Source organism: Nuphar pumila, chromosome 7 (assembly GCF_984573655.1).
Source record: "Nuphar pumila chromosome 7, dmNupPumi1.hap1.1, whole genome shotgun sequence".
In the NCBI taxonomy this organism is placed as follows: Eukaryota; Viridiplantae; Streptophyta; class Magnoliopsida; order Nymphaeales; family Nymphaeaceae; genus Nuphar; species Nuphar pumila.
This window is the reverse complement of record NC_143255.1, coordinates 14,632,213-14,651,335: the sequence shown is the minus strand read 5'-3', so window position 1 is coordinate 14,651,335 and position 19,123 is coordinate 14,632,213. Positions and strand designations below refer to the sequence as shown.

At 37.4% G+C, this 19,123-nt stretch overlaps 1 protein-coding gene across 4 annotated transcripts in view; it reads left to right on the top strand.

The window, feature by feature from the left end:
* Positions 1 to 583: 583 nt before the first annotated feature.
* Positions 584 to 19,123, top strand: part of HEN1 (double-stranded RNA binding protein-related / DsRBD protein-like protein) — a 49,767-nt gene continuing 31,227 nt past the window's right edge. For 2 of the 4 annotated variants that reach the window (XM_090013750.1, XM_090013752.1), the window contains exons 1-5: positions 584 to 700; positions 1,409 to 1,707; positions 5,071 to 5,160; positions 5,764 to 6,218; positions 6,324 to 6,581. In XM_090013750.1, coding sequence (XP_089869876.1) covers positions 1,423 to 1,707; positions 5,071 to 5,160; positions 5,764 to 6,218; positions 6,324 to 6,581 — 1,088 coding nt within the window. In that variant the 5' untranslated portion in view covers positions 584 to 700; positions 1,409 to 1,422. Of the gene's footprint in view, positions 749 to 1,008; positions 1,022 to 1,408; positions 1,708 to 5,070; positions 5,161 to 5,763; positions 6,219 to 6,323; positions 6,582 to 19,123 lie in introns of those variants that run through there. The other 2 variants (XM_090013749.1, XM_090013751.1) reach the window with 2 other exon arrangements.

The window sequence follows — 19,123 nt, the reverse complement described above, 5'->3', positions numbered from 1 at the left end:
ATATATATATATATATATGCTAACTAAAGAAAACTTAAAATTTTAAACTTCTGACTAAAATAAAAAATGTGGAATCATCAATCATATTTAGTGTTGATTGAACATAAAAAGCACATAAACTAATATTGTATTCATTTTGTTTGCAAAAATAAAAATAAAAAACCTAATTGTTAATTAACAAAAAAATTTAAAAAAATCTAAAGTCTTAAACCCTAAAAGAAAGCATGAGAAGAAGATGAAGATAAAATGCCACCCTCTCATAAGAACCCGCCGAATATTGAACTAGGACTGCATGCTTGAGACTTGGTAGAGAGAGAGAGACCACCACCTTGAAAGGTTGCCCAGATGCACTGAAAGAATCGGATTGGAGGAGATACTCATCGGACCGAAGAATTGCAGAGCTAAGGTTGAGAGAAAGACTCGTCGGGGGAACTAAGTGGTGGGTTGGGCCCAGGTGGTGCCCATCCTGACCCGATACTCCTAAATGGGTTTCCCAGGTCAGGGTGGGCACGTGCCTGTCCTGGCTCCACCACTGGCCACCCACGTCTCCTGGACGTGCCCACCCTGTCCCCCATGTGTCTCAGCCACTGGCGACCTTGTGCTGCTTTTGCCACTCGTTTTTTCAGTCATCTTTCTTCACGATTCTTTTGATGGGGGTTTGGTGCTAAGGTGGTCGTTGGAGTTGCTCTGTTTATGCGAGGTTTGAGATTGGTGGTGGTCTCACTTGCATTATAGTCTCCGATAATTTGTGGGTTTTTGTTTTCTTATCTTTGTTCTGTTATGCCTGGTTTCAGGGTTTGTTTTTGGTTGCTTTTCTCCCTCTTTTAACATCTGCTTGAAGTCCCTTCTGGGGAATTTTGCTCTTTCTCTCTCTCTCTCTCATTATATAGGGTGTCAGTATTTCCTTTTTATTTCCTCTATAGAAAATGGAAAGTATTCAGGCATAAAATTGATACTTTCTCGGCAGGGAGTGTCTGTTTTCTTCTCATTACCGCATAAGGAAAAGAGCGGCAACATCGATGTATGCTTTTTATTACATTGAGGCTTGATCATAATGTTTCAAGAGTTATCTGCAACTGTTGGAAAATTTCATTTTCAAATCAATTTAGTTGTGCTCTCTAACGGTTAGGAAACTGAAATAGGAGATGCCCACTTTCAAAGTACCGAATAATCTGTTATTTGATTGAGGCATTTCTTCCACTTATCAGTTTTTTAGGCATATTGTTGATTGTATTAATGCCTTTGTTTTTGTTCCTACCTGTGGTTTAGATGTCATTATCGCTCAGCTAAAGTATCTGACTGTTCTTAGGGAGTGAACTCTGCTTAATTTTAGGTTTTATGGTTAATATGGATTGTTCATGTTTTGCTGAAAGAAGGCAAATTATGTTCTGCTTTTCGTTCTATTTAGGCTAAGTCCATACTATGTCCTTGGTGCAACTGGATCAAACTCCGAAAGAATCACCCCAGAAGGCAGGTGCTACTCCGAAAACCATCTTAAACGAAAAGTATGGTAACAAGGCATGCTATAGTACTGAGGAAGTGCATGATGAATCGGCAAGGAGTTTATGTCCTGGATTGGCTATACCACAGCAGAGCCAGTGCAAATTTCGTTGTCGCTTGGAACTTCCTGAGTTCACGGTTGTTTCAGATGTCTTCATTCGAAAGAAAGATGCGGAGCAGTCTGCAGCAAGGATGGCATTAGAGAAGGTTGTGACCGTGTTCGCTGATACCTCTTTACTTCATCAGTTCGGTTTGTGCTTTTGGTTTCATGTGCTTGAGGATGGTAGTGCAAAGGCTACTATTTTGTCTAAAATTTCACCAGTTTTTAGTATGTTCTTTGAACAACAAATGAAAAAAGTGGGCACTTTCATGAATGCTTAAAATTTTAAATAGAAGAAGATCGTAGTTATTTGCCTTCATTTGGTGTATTTTTTTGTGTTGCATGAAACACAATTAGCTTAACTTCAATTTATCTATTAAACATTGGCAATCTACTTATGGCCAAACACACTCTTATTTCTTTTGCCTTTCATTTTTAGCACATTGTTTGAGTGTACAATTATTTTGTCGTTTGTTTTGCTCGATTTCTTTAAGTCATTTTATGTCTCAAGTCCACTTCATACATGATTGCCTTTTTCTTTTTGTTTGTATTCAGTTAGAATGGCTCGTTCAAGTTCTTGTAGGATCAATTGTAAAAATATGTTTTGTTACTGAAAATAAGGAAATTGATGGAGATATAAATCATAGGATAAAGGTTGGGTGGATGAAATGGAAGAGTGCAACTGGAGTGTTGTGCGATCGTAGAATGCCATTGCGGTTGAAGGGAAAGTTTTATAGGACGACTATTAGGCCCGCTTTACTATATGGTACAGAATGTTGGGCTGCCAAGAGACATCATATTCAAAAAATGAGTGTAGCTGAGATGCGTATGCTGAGATGGATGTGTGGAAATACAATAAAAGATAAGATTCAGAATGAGGAGATACGTATGAAGGTAGGCGTTGCACCCATTGAAAATAAGATGAGAGAGAATCGTTTACGGTGGTTTGGACATATTCGACGAAGGTCTAATGATGCTCCAGTTAAAAGGATGGAGAAATGGGAAAATATATTAGTTAAAAGAGGTCGGGGTAGGCCTAGGAAGACATGGATGGAGGTGATAGGAAAGGATATGAATGCTTTGAACCTCACCGAGGACATGGCATTGGATAGAAATGAATGGAGGAGAAGGATTCATGTGGAAGACCCAGAATGATTTTCTTTGTTGGTTCATATCGCCGACCCCAATTGTTTTGGGATGAAGGCGTAGTTGTTGTTGTTGTTGTTGTTTGTTACTGAAAATAAGGAAAAGGTTAAGTTGCATAATGTAAAAAACTACCATTCTGGGGGACTTTAAGTAGGTCAGTGTGAGAATTGTCTTCTGGAAGCATTATGCTTCATTATTCTTAATGGTACTTGATTGAGGTGATTCATGACATTATCTCAATTTTGTATGGGCGTATTTCTTGCTCCTTGAATGGTGAATGATTCAGGATCCTAAGTTTGATAAGTCCATGCACAAAATATTCTTCCAGTTTGTCACAAAATATTCAGGATCCCAACTTATTCATTTTGATGTTTGGGGTCCTGCACCAGTTGAATCCTTTTCTGGTTCTAGGCTATGTCACACGGACTCGGCTAAGGAGGTGCCGCACCCGAGTCGACACGCCCCGACACGGGTGCGGACTCGGGTGCGGCTTCGGACTCTGCCCGGACTCGGTCAACGAGTCCAGGCCGAGTCCGTCCACATTTTGGACTCGGTCAACTTTGACCGAGTCCAAAAATGTCCCTAAAAAACCAATTTTTTATATTTTTTATTTAAACATATATATATAAAAAAAAGGCACAGTGCAGATTGTGACTGTGCTGTGTGACTGTGCACAGTCTGTGACTGTGCACAGTGCTGTGCCTGTGACTGTGCACAGTGCTGTGCCTGTGACTGTGCACAGTCAAGTCAAAGTCTGTGACTGTGCACAGACACACAGACTGTGCTGTCAGCTGTGGCATTTTAAAAATAAAATAAAATAAAATAAAATAAAATAAAATTATATATATATATATATATATATATATATATATATATATATATATATATATATATATATATATATATATATATATTTTGCCGAATCCCCGTGTCCAAAAATTTTAAAATTGTGCCGCACCCGTGTCGCACCCGCACCCGCACCCGCACCCGCACCCGCACCCATGTGACATAGGTTCTAGGTATTATTTCAAATGTCCTATTTGTTGCCATTTGCTTTTACTTGGATATTTTTCATGAGACATGAATTCAAGAATTTTAATTTTTTTTTGGAAATGCATTTCAAGCATTCCATTTGCTACTTTGGTAGCGATGGGAGGGAAAATATTCATCACATGAATTCTATATCTAGTTATGAGAAAATGAGATGGAAAGGCAAGTTTAATTCCTACATGCTTCACAACAAAATGTAGGGACAGAAAGAAAATACTGACAGTTAATGAAGTTGTGCTATCTTTGATGTTCTAAAGGTCTGTGGATGTAAGTCTTTCATTCTCATTATTATTTACTAATTGTGAAGATGCTCAATTTTAATTCATGAAAAGTTTTGGCCGTGGGTGTTATGTGCATTTGGATACAAATTAAAGAAACACAAATTGATCAATGAATGTAAGATTTGATGAGTTGAAGAAGTGCCACTCAATAGGAATGAGCTAATGATGTGTCAAAGACAAGGTGACTTGAAAGCCATGAATCTATCTTTATTGGAGGTCATATAAACACGTGTATCTGGGAATCAACAAGTATGTAATATCCTAGCCAGCCTAGGAGAAACACTCAAATTTATGGAAATGGTCATGGTCATGAAGGTGGTCGGGAGTTGATTGAACGAATGTCAAATGATAAGGAGGATAATTTAACAGGAAAAGAAGCAACTAAAGAGCCAAATACTATATGAAGTCCTCCAAAAGTTTATATCCTGATAATGAACTGGGAGAAGCAAAGGATACAAATATTGTGCTATGGAATGGCACCCCCTTCGTGTTGGACCTGCCCATTGTTTACTTGATCAAATTGGTCTATGTTGACTTTATCCATTTTGTGCAAGTTCTGTGTGTTTTCTAGCTTTAAGCTTTGCACAAGGGCTTTTCTTGTTGTTTAGTAATTAGTACAAATGTTCTTGACTTGGTTCATGACTTCATGTCTACATGCAGCTTATAAGTAGTATAGCTATAATTGATAAGAAAAAAAAAGATTTATTATTATTGTTGTTGTTAATGTTTAAGTATATTCGATAAGGAGCACCAAGAGCACATACTCATCTTATCTTAGCCATTGGATCTATTCAATATATATTTAATAAGGAGCACCAAGAGCGCACACTCCCTCATCTTAGCCACTGGGTCTATTCAAATCTAATATTTGTTGGAGTAAAGGTTCATGAATCCTTCTCCTCCTTGGGAAGTTGCTGTCTAGTACCACTTAAGCAAAAATGGCATTCCTCATCTAATTAATGTTTTCTTGTTTCCTATTTCACTTTTTTGCAGCTTGGTAATGTGTCCTCAGAAAGCACTCTTACAATAAGGGAGCAATGGGCCGAATTGGTTGCATGCCTTTCTTTCTTATTTACAGATGAGGTTGGTGTCTTAGCATTCTACTTCAATGAATTGGAACTTAGAACCATGCTATATGTTATCCTTGTGCTATTTTGAATAATACTTGAGTTGTAGATAGAAGATTCAACTTATGCTTAAAGCACAAAGGAAACACATTATGAGTTCCTAAGCTCCAATATTTGTGGCTATGCTATATTGTGCTTGTTGTACTTGGAATATTATTTGAAAGCATGAACGAGAAGTAACATTCCTTTTATTTTTGTATGGTAAAAGGATGGACAACAGAACTCTAGTTTGTTTCATCTTCTAAGTGAAAAGCTTCTAGTATGCTTCTTGTGTTTTTATGTGCTTTTGTCTTCAATTGGCTGCATTTCACCTGTTCTTCTGTTCGTTGAGAGCTATTATCACTTAAAAGGAATTGACATGCCACAGGCATTTTGGTTCATAATACACTCTCAGGGTATTGTTTTGTCTAATTATCTTGATGCCTATTTTGGGAACTAAACTGCTTTGGAGAATGTCAATGATGGATTGGAAATGTTATGTAACATAGCTTGTTTCAGATGAAAAAAATCAACGTGTTCTCTAACACTCACATTTTCTGACTTCCTGTTTGTTGTCAAGTTTCTCAAATTACCTCATCCACTGGTTGCTCACTTCAGAGCGACACTTCTGCAAAAAAGTCACATTCAGTGTTTGCTCCCTGCTTCTATCCTTCCTGTGTGCGATGCCAAGCTTTTTAAGTTGTGCAAGTCCATCAATCCAAAAGCTGAAGTGGATCCTGTAATATCTTTGGCACTTATAACGAAGTCTGCAAGGCAGTCTGGTTCTCTATGTACCTCAGGGGACAAACTCTGGATATCAAGACAAACACCTTACCCTGCAAATGTCATACAGTCGTTGATCGAAACACATTCAGAATCCACAGAAAACCTTCAAACAAATGCTATTTATATACCTTGCCCTATGGAGAATCCTGTTGAAGTATTTAAACTCGAACTTTCGTCTAATGCATATTATATAGATGTTATTGCCCAAAAACTTGGTGTCAGTGATTCTTCTCAAGTTTTAATTTCAAGGTAAGTAGGAGGTTGACATTCCAGAACTGAATTATCATTTCATGTTTCTAAATGAAATACTAAGCTAGTGAAAATTATGACTATATATCCACTTTGCTATTACAGGGCCGTTGGCAAAAGTTCTTCTGAGATTAGATTATATTTTCCTGTTCCAGATACTCCACTTTTGGATTATGATTCATCTCTGGAGGATCTCTTTACTGTTAAAGAAATTGTTGATTTGGAGCCACTTCTAAATGTCAGGGCTTCCTATTTCTCTGGACAAAATGTATATGGAAATGCAGTTTTGACGACCCTTGGTTACACACGGAGGTCTGCAGGAAGCCTTTTCTATGAAAGTGTCTCCCTTGATTCCTATTACAGGTCTGTATTTCATATATAGATGAGTTTTTGTCTTAGCCTTTCTGCACTGTTGGATCTCTTGTTTTCCAGTCTTCTTTCTCCTGGATTGATTTACGTCATTATGGTGAATTCATTGTCTAATATAATGTACTGGATGGCTCCTGTTTCTTTCACTTATTATTCACATTCTGCACGTTGTATTAGGTTCTGATGTGTTCGCAAATCATGGCAACAAGTAAAATTTGCTCCAATGGTTTTAGCTAATTGTTGACGTGCAATCATGCATGTTATGAGGTTAGAACCTTATGTCTTATGTTAGCAGTAAACTGTAATGCAGGTTTTCCCACAATAATAATTTTGCTGCTCAGGTATTAGTGATCATTGTATTTAAACTTACAAATCACCCAATTGGGCTCATTGTGAGGGCTATTTAGGGTCGGTGCACTCATCTTCAAAAGCTGTTGGCAATGTATCTGGTTTCTTTGTCGAGTAATTGCCAATGTTGCATCGTATCATACAATACGGTACGATACATATCGTTACTATGGGAAATAATGATACTATATGCACTCGTATTGCGATACGAGTGTGTATCGTATGTATCGTACGATACACCTTCGGTGCACTTTAAAAATGGCTGACTCATAATTTTTTTTTTTGCGTTTTAAATACCTCTTGAGGGCCGACTCCCTCATTTATGTAGAGGCCATTAGAGGGGTATTCATGCACCCTAGGAGTCGTGAGTGCGATTTGGGGTGCCAATCCATGCACAAGGGAGAGGACTTTTGTGGTTGCTTAAGAGTGCATTTTCATTCAATGAAGTGAGATAAGATAAAAAATCATCATTTTTTGCTTCATTTATATATGATTGAAGTTGAAGAAGGGTAAGCTCCTTTCTTTTTTGATGTTTTTAGAAGGTATTACTGTAAAATTGTCTATGAAAAGACAATACACATACGAGCACAAAGAATATGAAAAAATATGTGCACGAAGGCACTCTCACAACACTTGAACAAATACGCAAAAGCGTAAAAATAATAAACATGCACAATGGCATGTATTTTATAGAAGGAACCGAATGCTTGAGACTCTCAAGCTTAGCAATATACAAGGGGGAACACCCCTATTTATACAAGAAATGGGAGGTGCTTGGGGGCTCCCCAAAGGAGTCGTTGGGGAGCTCCCAACGGTCACAATTGTGACCGTTGGGGGCTCCCCAACGACTCTATTGGGGAGACCCCCAAAGCACCCTTTTGAAAAAGCAAAAAGCAAAAATAAAAAAATAAAAGAAATTAAAAAATAAAGAAAAAGTTACAACATATTTCAAATGGAATATGCGCAAAAGAGTAAAAGGACTAAAATACCCTTTTCGGGTAAAAAAGTGGAAAATGTATAAATATATATACTTATATATAGAGATATGTATACATATAACATATGTATACGTATCTCTAGGTATATAAGTATATATATTTATACTTACAATAATGTTTTTGAGTATACATTTTAACACCCCCCCTCAAACTTACGGTGTGATAACCGCAAGTTTGTTAAGAAAGAAATGAAATCTGGGCGAACAAAGTGCTTTTGTGAAGAAGTCCGCAAGTTGATACTCAGACGTCACGTATGGCAGATCAATGACCTTCTTCAAGTATTCTTCCCTGACATAATGGCAGTCCATCTCTATATGCTTTGTTCGCTCGTGAAATGTGTGGTTCTTGGCAATGTAGATTGCACTTTTATTGTCACAGCAAAGCTTGGTTGGTTTTTTGACAACTACTCCCATATCTTCCAAGAGGCTTCTAATCCATACTATTTCCATGGTGGTAGATGCCATGGCTATATATTCGGCTTCAGTGGATGACAGAGAGACCTTTTGTTGTTTTTTGCATCGCCACGAGATCAAGGACTCACCTAAGAAAACACAGAAACCAGTGGTGGAGTGACGGTTACTAGGGTCACCTCCCCAATCTGAGTCAGTATAAGCAAGCAATTTCAATTCAGAGGAAGAGGATAGAAATACTCCCTTATTTACCGTTCCCTTCAAATATCTGATGATGCGGAGCACAGCACTCATATGAATGGTTGTAGGAGCATGCTGAAACTGACTGGCGATGTGTATAGCATGAGACAAGTCGGGTCGAGTAATGCTAAGATACATTAAAGACCCTACCAACTGCCTGTAAGGAGTAGGATCGGTTAGAGGCACACCGTCGTCAATCTTCATTTTTGCTCCCACAACTTCAGGAGTTTCGCATACTTTGTCATCAGAAATACCTGACCTATCAATAATCTCGCAGGCAAGTTTAGATTGAGACAGAAAATAACCACGTTGCGAATAGGCAATCTCAATTCCAAGAAAATATGTCAGAAAACCTAAGTCTGACATCTCAAATTTTGAAGTCAAGACGGACTTAATACCCTTGACTCCTTGAACATCATCACCTGTTATTAACATGTCATCAACGTAAAGTAATAAAATTACAATCCCTGCATTAGATTTTCTAGTAAACAAAGCAGTGTCAGTATAACATGATGAAAAACCATTTTCCAACATTACACTGGTAAATCTATCATACCAGGCTTTGGGGGCCTGCTTTAAGCCATAGAGAGCTTTACGAAGACGAAGAACTTTATCCTTAGGAATTATCATGCCTGGTGGGGCATCCATATATACTTCTTCGTTAAGATCACCATTTAAAAAAACATTTTTAACATCCATTTGAAAAATGTTCCAATTTTTAATAGATGCAATAGTAATAAGACACCTAACGGTAACCATCCGAGCTACAGGGGCAAAGGTTTCTTCGTAATCAATTCCATACTCTTGCCCATACCCTTTAGCAACTAATCGAGCTTTATACCTTTCTAAAGAACCATCACTCTTAGTTTTAACTTTAAAGACCCATCGACAGCCTATAGTTTTCTTTCCTATAGGTAGAGTTTGAAAATCCCAAGTTTCTGCCCTTTTAAGAGCGTTAAGTTCACTTTGCATGGCATTTTGCCATTCTATACATTGATTAGCTTCTGCAAAATTTCTTGGTTCGAAATAAGAGTGAATAGCACTAAGACAAGCCCTATATCGGGGTGAAAAAGAATCAAACGATACAAAGCGGGTTGGAGGTCTTCTATTTCTTTCAGATCTTCTATGGTCAAGAGGAGTGGAAAGCTCACTATATTGATCAATAGCACTTCTAAAGGTGTCTTGGTTTCTACGAGAGTAGGTAATAGGCTCACTTGGAACTCTACTTTCTGGATCATTATGTTCACCAATATCTTCATCATTTTCCTCATCATGGTTTAATGATACATCATCATCACTGGATATGTCATCATTACTAGATAACAAGTCAAATAAGGAGTAATCAAAATTTTCTTGTTGAGAAACATTTTTTTCAAAACCACTCTCATTTTCTAAAAAGGTTACATTTCTAGAGACATATAGCTTATCCTCTCGAAGATCGTAACAACGAAACCCTTTTTGAGTTTCGGAATAACCAAGAAAAGCACAATGGATAGCCTTGGGTGAAAGCTTGTCATTCTTATCCGTAAGTATGAAACATTTACATCCGAAGACCCTTAACCTATTATAATCAGGTTCAAGCTTATGTAGAATCTGAAAAGGAGATATTTTGCCTAATAACCTAGATGGTAGACGATTTATTAAATAAACAGAAGCAAAGGCTGCTTCGGCCCAAAAGTTTTTAGGAATATTTTGAGATATAAGAAGAGTCCTAGTGGTCTCAATAATGTGCCTATGTTTCCTTTCAGCCAACCCATTCTGTTGAGGTGTTTTAGGACAAGACCTTTGGTGAATAATACCGTGATCCTCAAGGTATACCTTAAAGTGATTGGAGAGATATTCTCCCCCAGAGTCACTTCTAAAAATCTTTATGTTGCTATTGAATTGATTCTTAATCATTGAGTGAAAATTTTTAAAACATGAAAACACTTCATGTTTAAACTTAAGAAAATATATCCACGAGTAACGGGAAAAGTCATCCACAAATATTATATAATAAGAAAAACCTCCTTTTGAAACCACAGGTGCGGGTCCCCAAACATCTGAGTGAACAATTTCGAAAATTTTGGAAGAGAACATAGTTCTTTGCTCAAAAGGTAAGCTGCGCATTTTTTCGAGAATGCAGTCATTACAAGAAAAAGAGCTTTTACATAGGTCTTTTGCAAAATGTAAATATGATAACTTGGTGATGTTAAAATGTACCTATTATATATATATATATATATATTCTGTTTATTACATCAATACCCGATAGGGGTATTTTTGTAATTTCACAGTTGTTTTAGAAAACAACTATTTTTTTCCTTTTTGATCAAATGTAATTTTTATTATTTATTTTTTTATTTTTATTTTTATTATTTTTGAGGACCAAAAGGGGCTCCAACATAGAAGTCGTTGGAGCCCCCAACGGTCACAAATGTGACCGTTGGGGGCTCCCAACGACTCTATGGGAGCCCCCTTTTGGCTCTCCTTTTGAGGCCCTTTGGCCCTCCTTTTTCCTCCTCCTTCTCTTGTATAAATAGGGGTGATCCCCTTGTGTATTTTCATCTTGGTGAGCTCCTCTCTCATTTCAATAAGAGGCTTTGTATATTGTTGCCTTCTTAAAGGCTTGTGCTTGTATTGTCCCTTCGTGGACTTGTGATATTTTCTCTTTTATTCATTGTTGTATGTGCTTGTATGCACTCTTTATATTTCCGCAATATCTCATTACATGGTATCAGAGCCACTCGATTCTTGAAGGAAAGGTGTGGTTCGTGTATCTCTTATTTTGGTGGACATCTTCTCACTTCTTGGCAACATCATGGAGACAAAGATTGATCTTTCTTTCAAACTCAATGGAAAGAACTATATGATGTGGGCATCGGCAATGGAGAATAATCTCAAAGGGAAGAAGCTTTGGGGTTATGTCATGGGGACCGTTCCGGAACCGAAGCTTATGCTCACAAAAATGGAAGAAGATCAAGAAAAAGCTCTTGAGGGAGATGCTCGTCTCAAGGCCATTGAAAATCATCAAAAGGAAGTAGAAGATTGGGAAAGCAATCACGCAAAAATCCTTGCGTGGTTTATGAACAATGTGGAGCTTAAGGTATGTGCTAATATAGCTAAATTTCGTCGAGCCAATGAGGCTTGGTCCTTTATGAGGGGTATGTATACCCAAAAGGATCTTGCAAGAGCATACTTCTTGCAAGAAAAAGTTAGAACCACCAAGCAAGGTGATTCTAGCATTCAAGATTACTATAGTGCCCTTAACCCACTATGGGATGAATTGGCTCTTTTAGAGCCAAAGTGGGTTTCTATGGAAGATGTTGATTTAAGACAAAAACAAATGGAACAAGAGCGATTGTTTCAATTTCTTTTTGGGCTACGCCCCGAATTTGAGCAAGTGAGATCCTCACTTCTCCATAGATCTATTTTTCCTCCTATTGAGGATGCTATTGCCGAAATCACTCAAGAGGAGACAAGGCTTGGCATGAGTAAGCATGTTGATGAAGTCCTTGCCGTATCCAAACCGGGTAACAATGTTAGAACCTATAAGCCTCCTCATTTTGGGAAACAAGGGAACTACAATGGAGGAAGAAAAATGATTGTTTGTCATTATTGTAATGAGCCGGGTCACATTAGACCCGTTTGTCCAAAGCTTATGGGAGCCTTCAAGCCTAAAGTAGCCTCTCTTGAAGAAACCACCTCCAAAGAAGATGAAGGCAAAAACAATGACATTAAAGAAACTCTTGGACAAATAACTATGGCTCTCCAACAAATGCTTAAAGTTTCTTCCTCCACATCGGGTGCGGCCATTGCTTCGACATCATCACCCGATACGTATTCTTGGATCCTTGATTCCGGAGCTTCTTTTCATATGACCCCTCATGAGAATGCACTTAGTGATGTTTGCATCAATTCAAAGGACTCTTGTGTCTCAACGGCCGATGGAACTTTTTTGAAAATTTCAAGTATTGGCTCTTTTAAAGATTCTCAAAATTTTTTTGTTCCAAAAGTAAGAGTTGTTCCCAAATTAAATTTAAACCTTTTTTCGGTTTCTCAAATTGCCGACCATGGATGTGAAATATCTTTCTCATCTAATGGTTGCTTTGTGCAGGATCTCCGGTCCGGGAAGCGGATTGGGCAAGGCCATAGAAAGGGAGACCTCTATTATATGGACCATCTTGATCTCCCTACAAATTTTTTTTGTTCTTATGTCCAAGAAAAAAATATGGAAACTTGGCATAAAAGACTTGGTCATCCAAGTTATTCCAAAATGTATCTCTTTCCTTTTGGAAACAAATTTTGTAAGGAAAAAGAAATTAATTGCAAAGATTGCATTTTTGGAAAAATGAAGTCTATTCCTTTTCCAACTAGATCTTTTTTCTCATCAAGGCCTTTTGAATTGGTGCATTCGGATGTTTGGGGTCCTTCTCCGGTTATGTCTAAAGGGGGTTATTCATATTATGTTACGTTTGTGGATGACTTTACTCGGTATGTTTGGATTTATTTCCTTAGTCATAAGTCGGAAGTATTTACTTTCTTTAAAGATTTTCATAAAAAGGTTCAAAATCAATTTCAAAGTAACATATCTATTTTAAGATCCGATTCCGGTGGTGAATACTTATCTCACGAATTCCAAAATTATTTAAGCCAAAATGGCATTTGTCATCAAAAGTCATGTCCTAGGACTCCCCAACAAAATGGCCTAGCGGAAAGGAAACATAGGCACATTATAGAAACCGCTAGAACATTGCTTGTGTCTAGAAATATTCCAAAAAAATTTTGGGCGGAAGCCGTTCTTACCTCAACCTATCTAATCAATAGAATGCCCTCCTCTAAGTTAAAAAATGCTTCTCCCTATGAGAAACTCTTTAAGTTTTCACCCGATTTTAATCGACTTCGTATTTTTGGTTGCAAATGTTTTGTCCTACTACATAAAAGGGATAAGTTATCTCCCAAAGCAATTGAATGTGTATTTTTTGGATATGGTGAAAATCAAAAAGGGTATAGATGTTATGATTTTAAGAATGATAAACTATATGTTTTAAAAGATGTAACATTTCTCGAAGATGAAAACGGTTTTGATAAAATAGAAGAGACAAATGAAATTGATTATGTATTCTTATATGATCTTATTGATGACATACAAGAAGATTCTCTTGAAAACATAGATGACACTCACGAGGTATCCCCTCTTGACATAACACTCTCAAATGATCATAATTTAAATACAAATGTTCATGATAGCAATGCCAATATAAATGTTTACTCAAGAAGAAATCAAGAAAAACCTATTAGTGCCCTCGAAAAATACTCTCAAATTTCCGAATCCATTGAGGAACCACAAGTTAGGCATTCTTCTAGAATATCAATACCCCCAAATAGGTTTGTCTCCTATGACTCTTTAACTCCCAACTATCGGGCATGTTTGATAACTCTACACTCTTATTTTGAACCAACCCACTATAATCAAGCTAAATCTATACCTCATTGGGTTGAAGCAATGCAAGTTGAACTAAATGCTTTAAAAAAGGCCAATACTTGGGAAGTAGTTGATCTACCCTCACACAAAAAACCTATTGGTTGTCGTTGGGTCTTCAAAGTTAAAACTAAAAGCGATGGCTCGTTGGAACGATATAAAGCAAGATTGGTTGCTAAGGGATACTCTCAAGAATATGGTATTGATTACGAAGAAACATTCGCCCCCGTAGCTCGTATGACAAGTGTCAGAACCTTAATAGCTGTCGCCTCAACCAAAAAATGACCTATTTATCAACTTGACGTAAAAAATGCTTTTTTAAATGGAAGTTTAAGTGAAGAAGTTTATATGGATCCACCACCCGGAATAAATATTAAGGTCAAACACTTCGGCTTTTAAAGGCATTATATGGTCTTAAACAAGCTCCTAAGGCTTGGTATGATCGTTTTAGTGATATCATGATGAAATTAGGATTTCATGCTTGTTATACTGACACTGCTCTTTTTGTTAAAAATGCAGGTTCTAGTATCGTAATTTTGTTGCTTTATGTTAATGATATGATTATCACTGGAAATGATCAAAGTAGTATTATTAATGTTAAAAATATGTTAAAAGATAATTTTGATATGTCTGATTTAGGTTTTCTCAGATATTTTCTTGGAATTGAGGTTGCATATTCTCCTAGAGGATATATTTTGTCACAGATGAAGCTTGCTGCAGATATATGTTCTAAGTCTGGGATTTCTGATGATAAGAAGGTAGAGACTCCCGAGGTTATTAATGCCAAGTTACGGTTAGAAGATGGGGTTCTTCTGGAAGATCCTACACCGTACCGACAACTCATTGGGTCTCTTACATATTTAACCATCACCAGACCAGATATCACTCATGCGGTTCACTCAGTCAGTCAATTTCAGCATGCTCCTACAACCGTGCATATGAGTGCGGTTCTCCGAATCATTCGCTACATTCGGAATACCATCAATAAAGGGCTATTTCTATCCTCCTCTTCCCCTTTGAATCTTCTTGCTTATACTGATGCAGATTGGGGAGGTAATCCCAATGATCGAGTCTCAACTACTGGTTTTTGTGTCTTTTTAGGGGACTCATTAATTGCCTGGCGATGCAAGAAGCAGCAGAAAGTTTCACTCTCATCCACTGAAGCTGAGTACCGGGCAATGGCAACCACAACAATGGAACTTGTATGGCTTCGCAGTTTGCTTAAAGATATGGGAGTTGATATTGCTGAAGCCTCCAAGCTGTGTTGCGACAATAAGAGTGCCATCTATATCGCAAGCAATCATACTTTTCATGAACGTACGAAGCATATCGAAATGGATTGCCACTATGTTCGTGACGAATTTTTACGAGGAACTATTGCTCTGCCATATGTCACTTCAGAATATCAGTTGGCAGACTTCTTCACCAAAGCTCTTCCAGCTCCTCGGTTCATGTTTCTTCTCGGCAAACTTTCCGTCCTTCCCCCGTAAAGTTTGAGGGGGGGTGTTAAAATGTACCTATTATATATATATATATACATATATATATACATATATATATATATATATATATATTCTGTTTATTACATCAATACCCGATAGGGGTATTTTTGTAATTTCACAGTTGTTTTAGAAAACAACTATTTTTTTCCTTTTTGATCAAATGTAATTTCTATTATTTATTTTTTTATTTTTATTTTTATTATTTTTGAGGACCAAAAGGGGCTCCAACATAGAAGTCGTTGGAGCCCCCAACGGTCACAAATGTGACCGTTGGGGGCTCCCAACGACTCTATGGGAGCCCCCTTTTGGCTCTCCTTTTGAGGCCCTTTGGCCCTCCTTTTTCCTCCTCCTTCTCTTGTATAAATAGGGGTGATCCCCTTGTGTATTTTCATCTTGGTGAGCTCCTCTCTCATTTCAATAAGAGGCTTTGTATATTGTTGCCTTCTTAAAGGCTTGTGCTTGTATTGTCCCTTCGTGGACTTGTGATAGTTTCTCTTTTATTCATTGTTGTATGTGCTTGTATGCACTCTTTATATTTCCGCAATATCTCATTACAGGTGATATTAGGATGACCAAGTCTTTTGTGCCATACATTTATATCTTTATGTCGGGCAACATTACACAAAAATTTTGGAACTTGAAGAGATTCCATATAGTATAGATCTCCTCTTCTAAAGCCTTCCCCAATCAACTTCCCGGACTGGCGATCCTGTATTAAGCATTTGTCATAAGAGAATTTAATATCACAGCCATGGTCCGTGAGTTGAGAAACAGAGAGGAGGTTTAAGTTAAGTTTAGGTATAAATCTGATTTTTGGAATAGAAAACTCTTGAGTTTCAAAATTACCTATTCCCTTAATTTCAAGAGAGGTTCCATCAGCAGTGGAGACATACGATGGGGAACGATTTTTCAAATAATCGGAAAGTGACAAAAAGTTTGGGGACATATGAAAAGATGCACCAGAGTCCAAAAGCCAAGAGATTTTACCTGGAGGAGAAGACGTGGATATGGCCGCACCGGAGGTAGATCCCTTGAGGAGAGGTTGAAGGGCTTCCACTATTTGATTTATAGAAAGGGTCCCACTTGAAGATGCCTCATCCTTCTGTGGTACCCCAGTAGTAGCCATAGCTAGAAGTCTCTTCCATTTAGGACATACGGGTTTGATGTGTCCCGGTTCTTTACAAAAATGACAAATAGTTTTGCTATAGTCCCTTCTTCCTCTTTGACCAGCATTTTCACCTTGATTTTGGAATTTAAAATGAGGGGGACGATAGGTTTTTACATTGTTTCCAGGTCTTGATACGGCATTGACCTCACTATGTTCTTCAATATTACAAGGGACCGCAAGAACATTTGGTCCTTGTTTACATAAATTCATACGAGTCTCTTCACCACTTAACTTGGTGAAAACATCTTCAAGAGAAGGGGGGGTGAAAGAGGAGAGAAGAGATGACCTTATTTGCTCAAATTCGGGCCTTAGCCCATTTAAGAAGTTGAAGAACCGATCTTCTTCAAGTTGCTTATGACGGAGCTCAATTGCCTCTCCACTCCATTTAGGTTCAAGCATTGCAAGCTCATCCCAAATAGAGGAAAGATCAACAAAGTATTCCCTAATCGTCATTTCACCTTGGGAGAGAGAGATAGCCTTCTTTTGAAGGTAATACTTATGAGAGAGATGCCTTGAGGTGTATATTTTTTCAAGATAATGCCAAGCTTCCGATGCCTTTTTGAATTTAATAATGTTGGCATTAATCTTGGTTTCTACGGATGAGAAAAACCAAGAGAGAATCTTGAAATTCTTCATTTCCCATTCATCGTGTTTCTTGGAGTATTCTTCAAGAGCTTTGGTTCTTTCTTCTCCCTCAAGAATCTTGATTTCGCCTTCTTTAACTATGGTAATCTTGGGTTCCGGTTCCGGAATAGTGCCAAGAACATATCCCCATAGGCCTTTCCCTTTTATATGAGCCTCCATATTTCCGGCCCAAACATGATAGTTGGACCCATTTAATTTGAAACCAAGAGCAAAATGGGACTCTTTTTCGCCCATTAGAGAGAAGAGAGATAGAGAAAAAAGCGTACCAATACAATATTTCCAACACCAAATTTGCACAAGATCCTCCTAAAATATTTGAGAAGAAAGATCCACCACTTCAATCTCTAAGAATCGGAAGGCACGTTTTTCGAGGCACTCAAAAAAAGGAGAATCCCACGATCTTCAATAATCAACCTTGCTTTGATACCATGTAAAATTGTCTATGAAAAGACAATACACATACGAGCACAAAGAATATGAAAAAAGATGTGCACGAAGGCACTCTCACAACACTTGAACAAATACGCAAAAGCGTAAAAATAATAAACATGCACAATGGCATGTATTTTATAGAAGGAAACGAATGCTTGAGACTCTCAAGCTTAGCAATATACAAGGGGGAACACCCCTATTTATACAAGAAATGGGAGGTGCTTGGGGGCTCCCCAAAGGAGTCGTTGGGGAGCTCCCAACGGTCACAATTGTGACCGTTGGGGGCTCCCCAACGACTCTATTGGGGAGACCCCCAAAGCACCTTTTTGAAAAAGCAAAAAGCAAAAATAAAAAAATAAAAGAAATTAAAAAATAAAGAAAAAGTTACAACATATTCCAAATGGAATATGCGCAAAAGAGTAAAAGGACTAAAATACCCTTTTCGGGTAAAAAAGGGGAAAATGTATAAATATATATACTTATATATAGAGATACGTATACATATAACATATGTATACGTATCTCTAGGTATATAAGTATATATATTTATACTTACAATAATGTTTTTGAGTATACATTTTAACAATTACTTCACTCTTAGTTTTGTTACCCTTAATCCCATTTTTTTCCCCTTAGAACTCAATATTTGTTCCTAAGTGTGTTATTGAGTATTGTTTTACATCTTTGTAGTGATTAGATTTAGTAATCCGTGCTTTAGGAGGTCGATAAAGGGTGGAGGTCTTGGAGGATGCCTCTCAAAGGATCCTATATTGAAATATTGTACATCGGTCGACTTGGAGATGTGTTTGAAAGGAATAGTGAAGTGTAACTTTTGTGGTTTTGTAATGCATGGAGGATTGTATAAATTTAAATATCATGTTGTGGGGTATATAATTAAATACAAAAAGAAATAATAGAGAGCCTATTATGAGCTTTACAAACACACAAAAGTGTGTAAACACAAGGACCACTTATGGGTCAAATACAAGCACAACCCATAAATGGGCAAGAGACAAAAAGTAAAAAATATAAATCTTATTGAGTTTTATTGCTTGAGACAAGCATTTAGATACAAAGGGCAGTAATCCCCTATATATACATATAGGCAAGACATAAAGCCATTGGGTATTGAGACATGACATCCTTGCTTGGATTCACGATCTGGATTCAGATTCATACTAGATCCAGATCTGGTCTATGCTGAAGTTATATTTTGTTTATCATATTTTATTATGAGTGTTGTATTGTATTTTCCAGCTTGCCTCTTTCCTTGTATATTAGATTGTTGTTAATATAGGGCAATACTGTAAATGTTCATGTAAATTAGAAAGT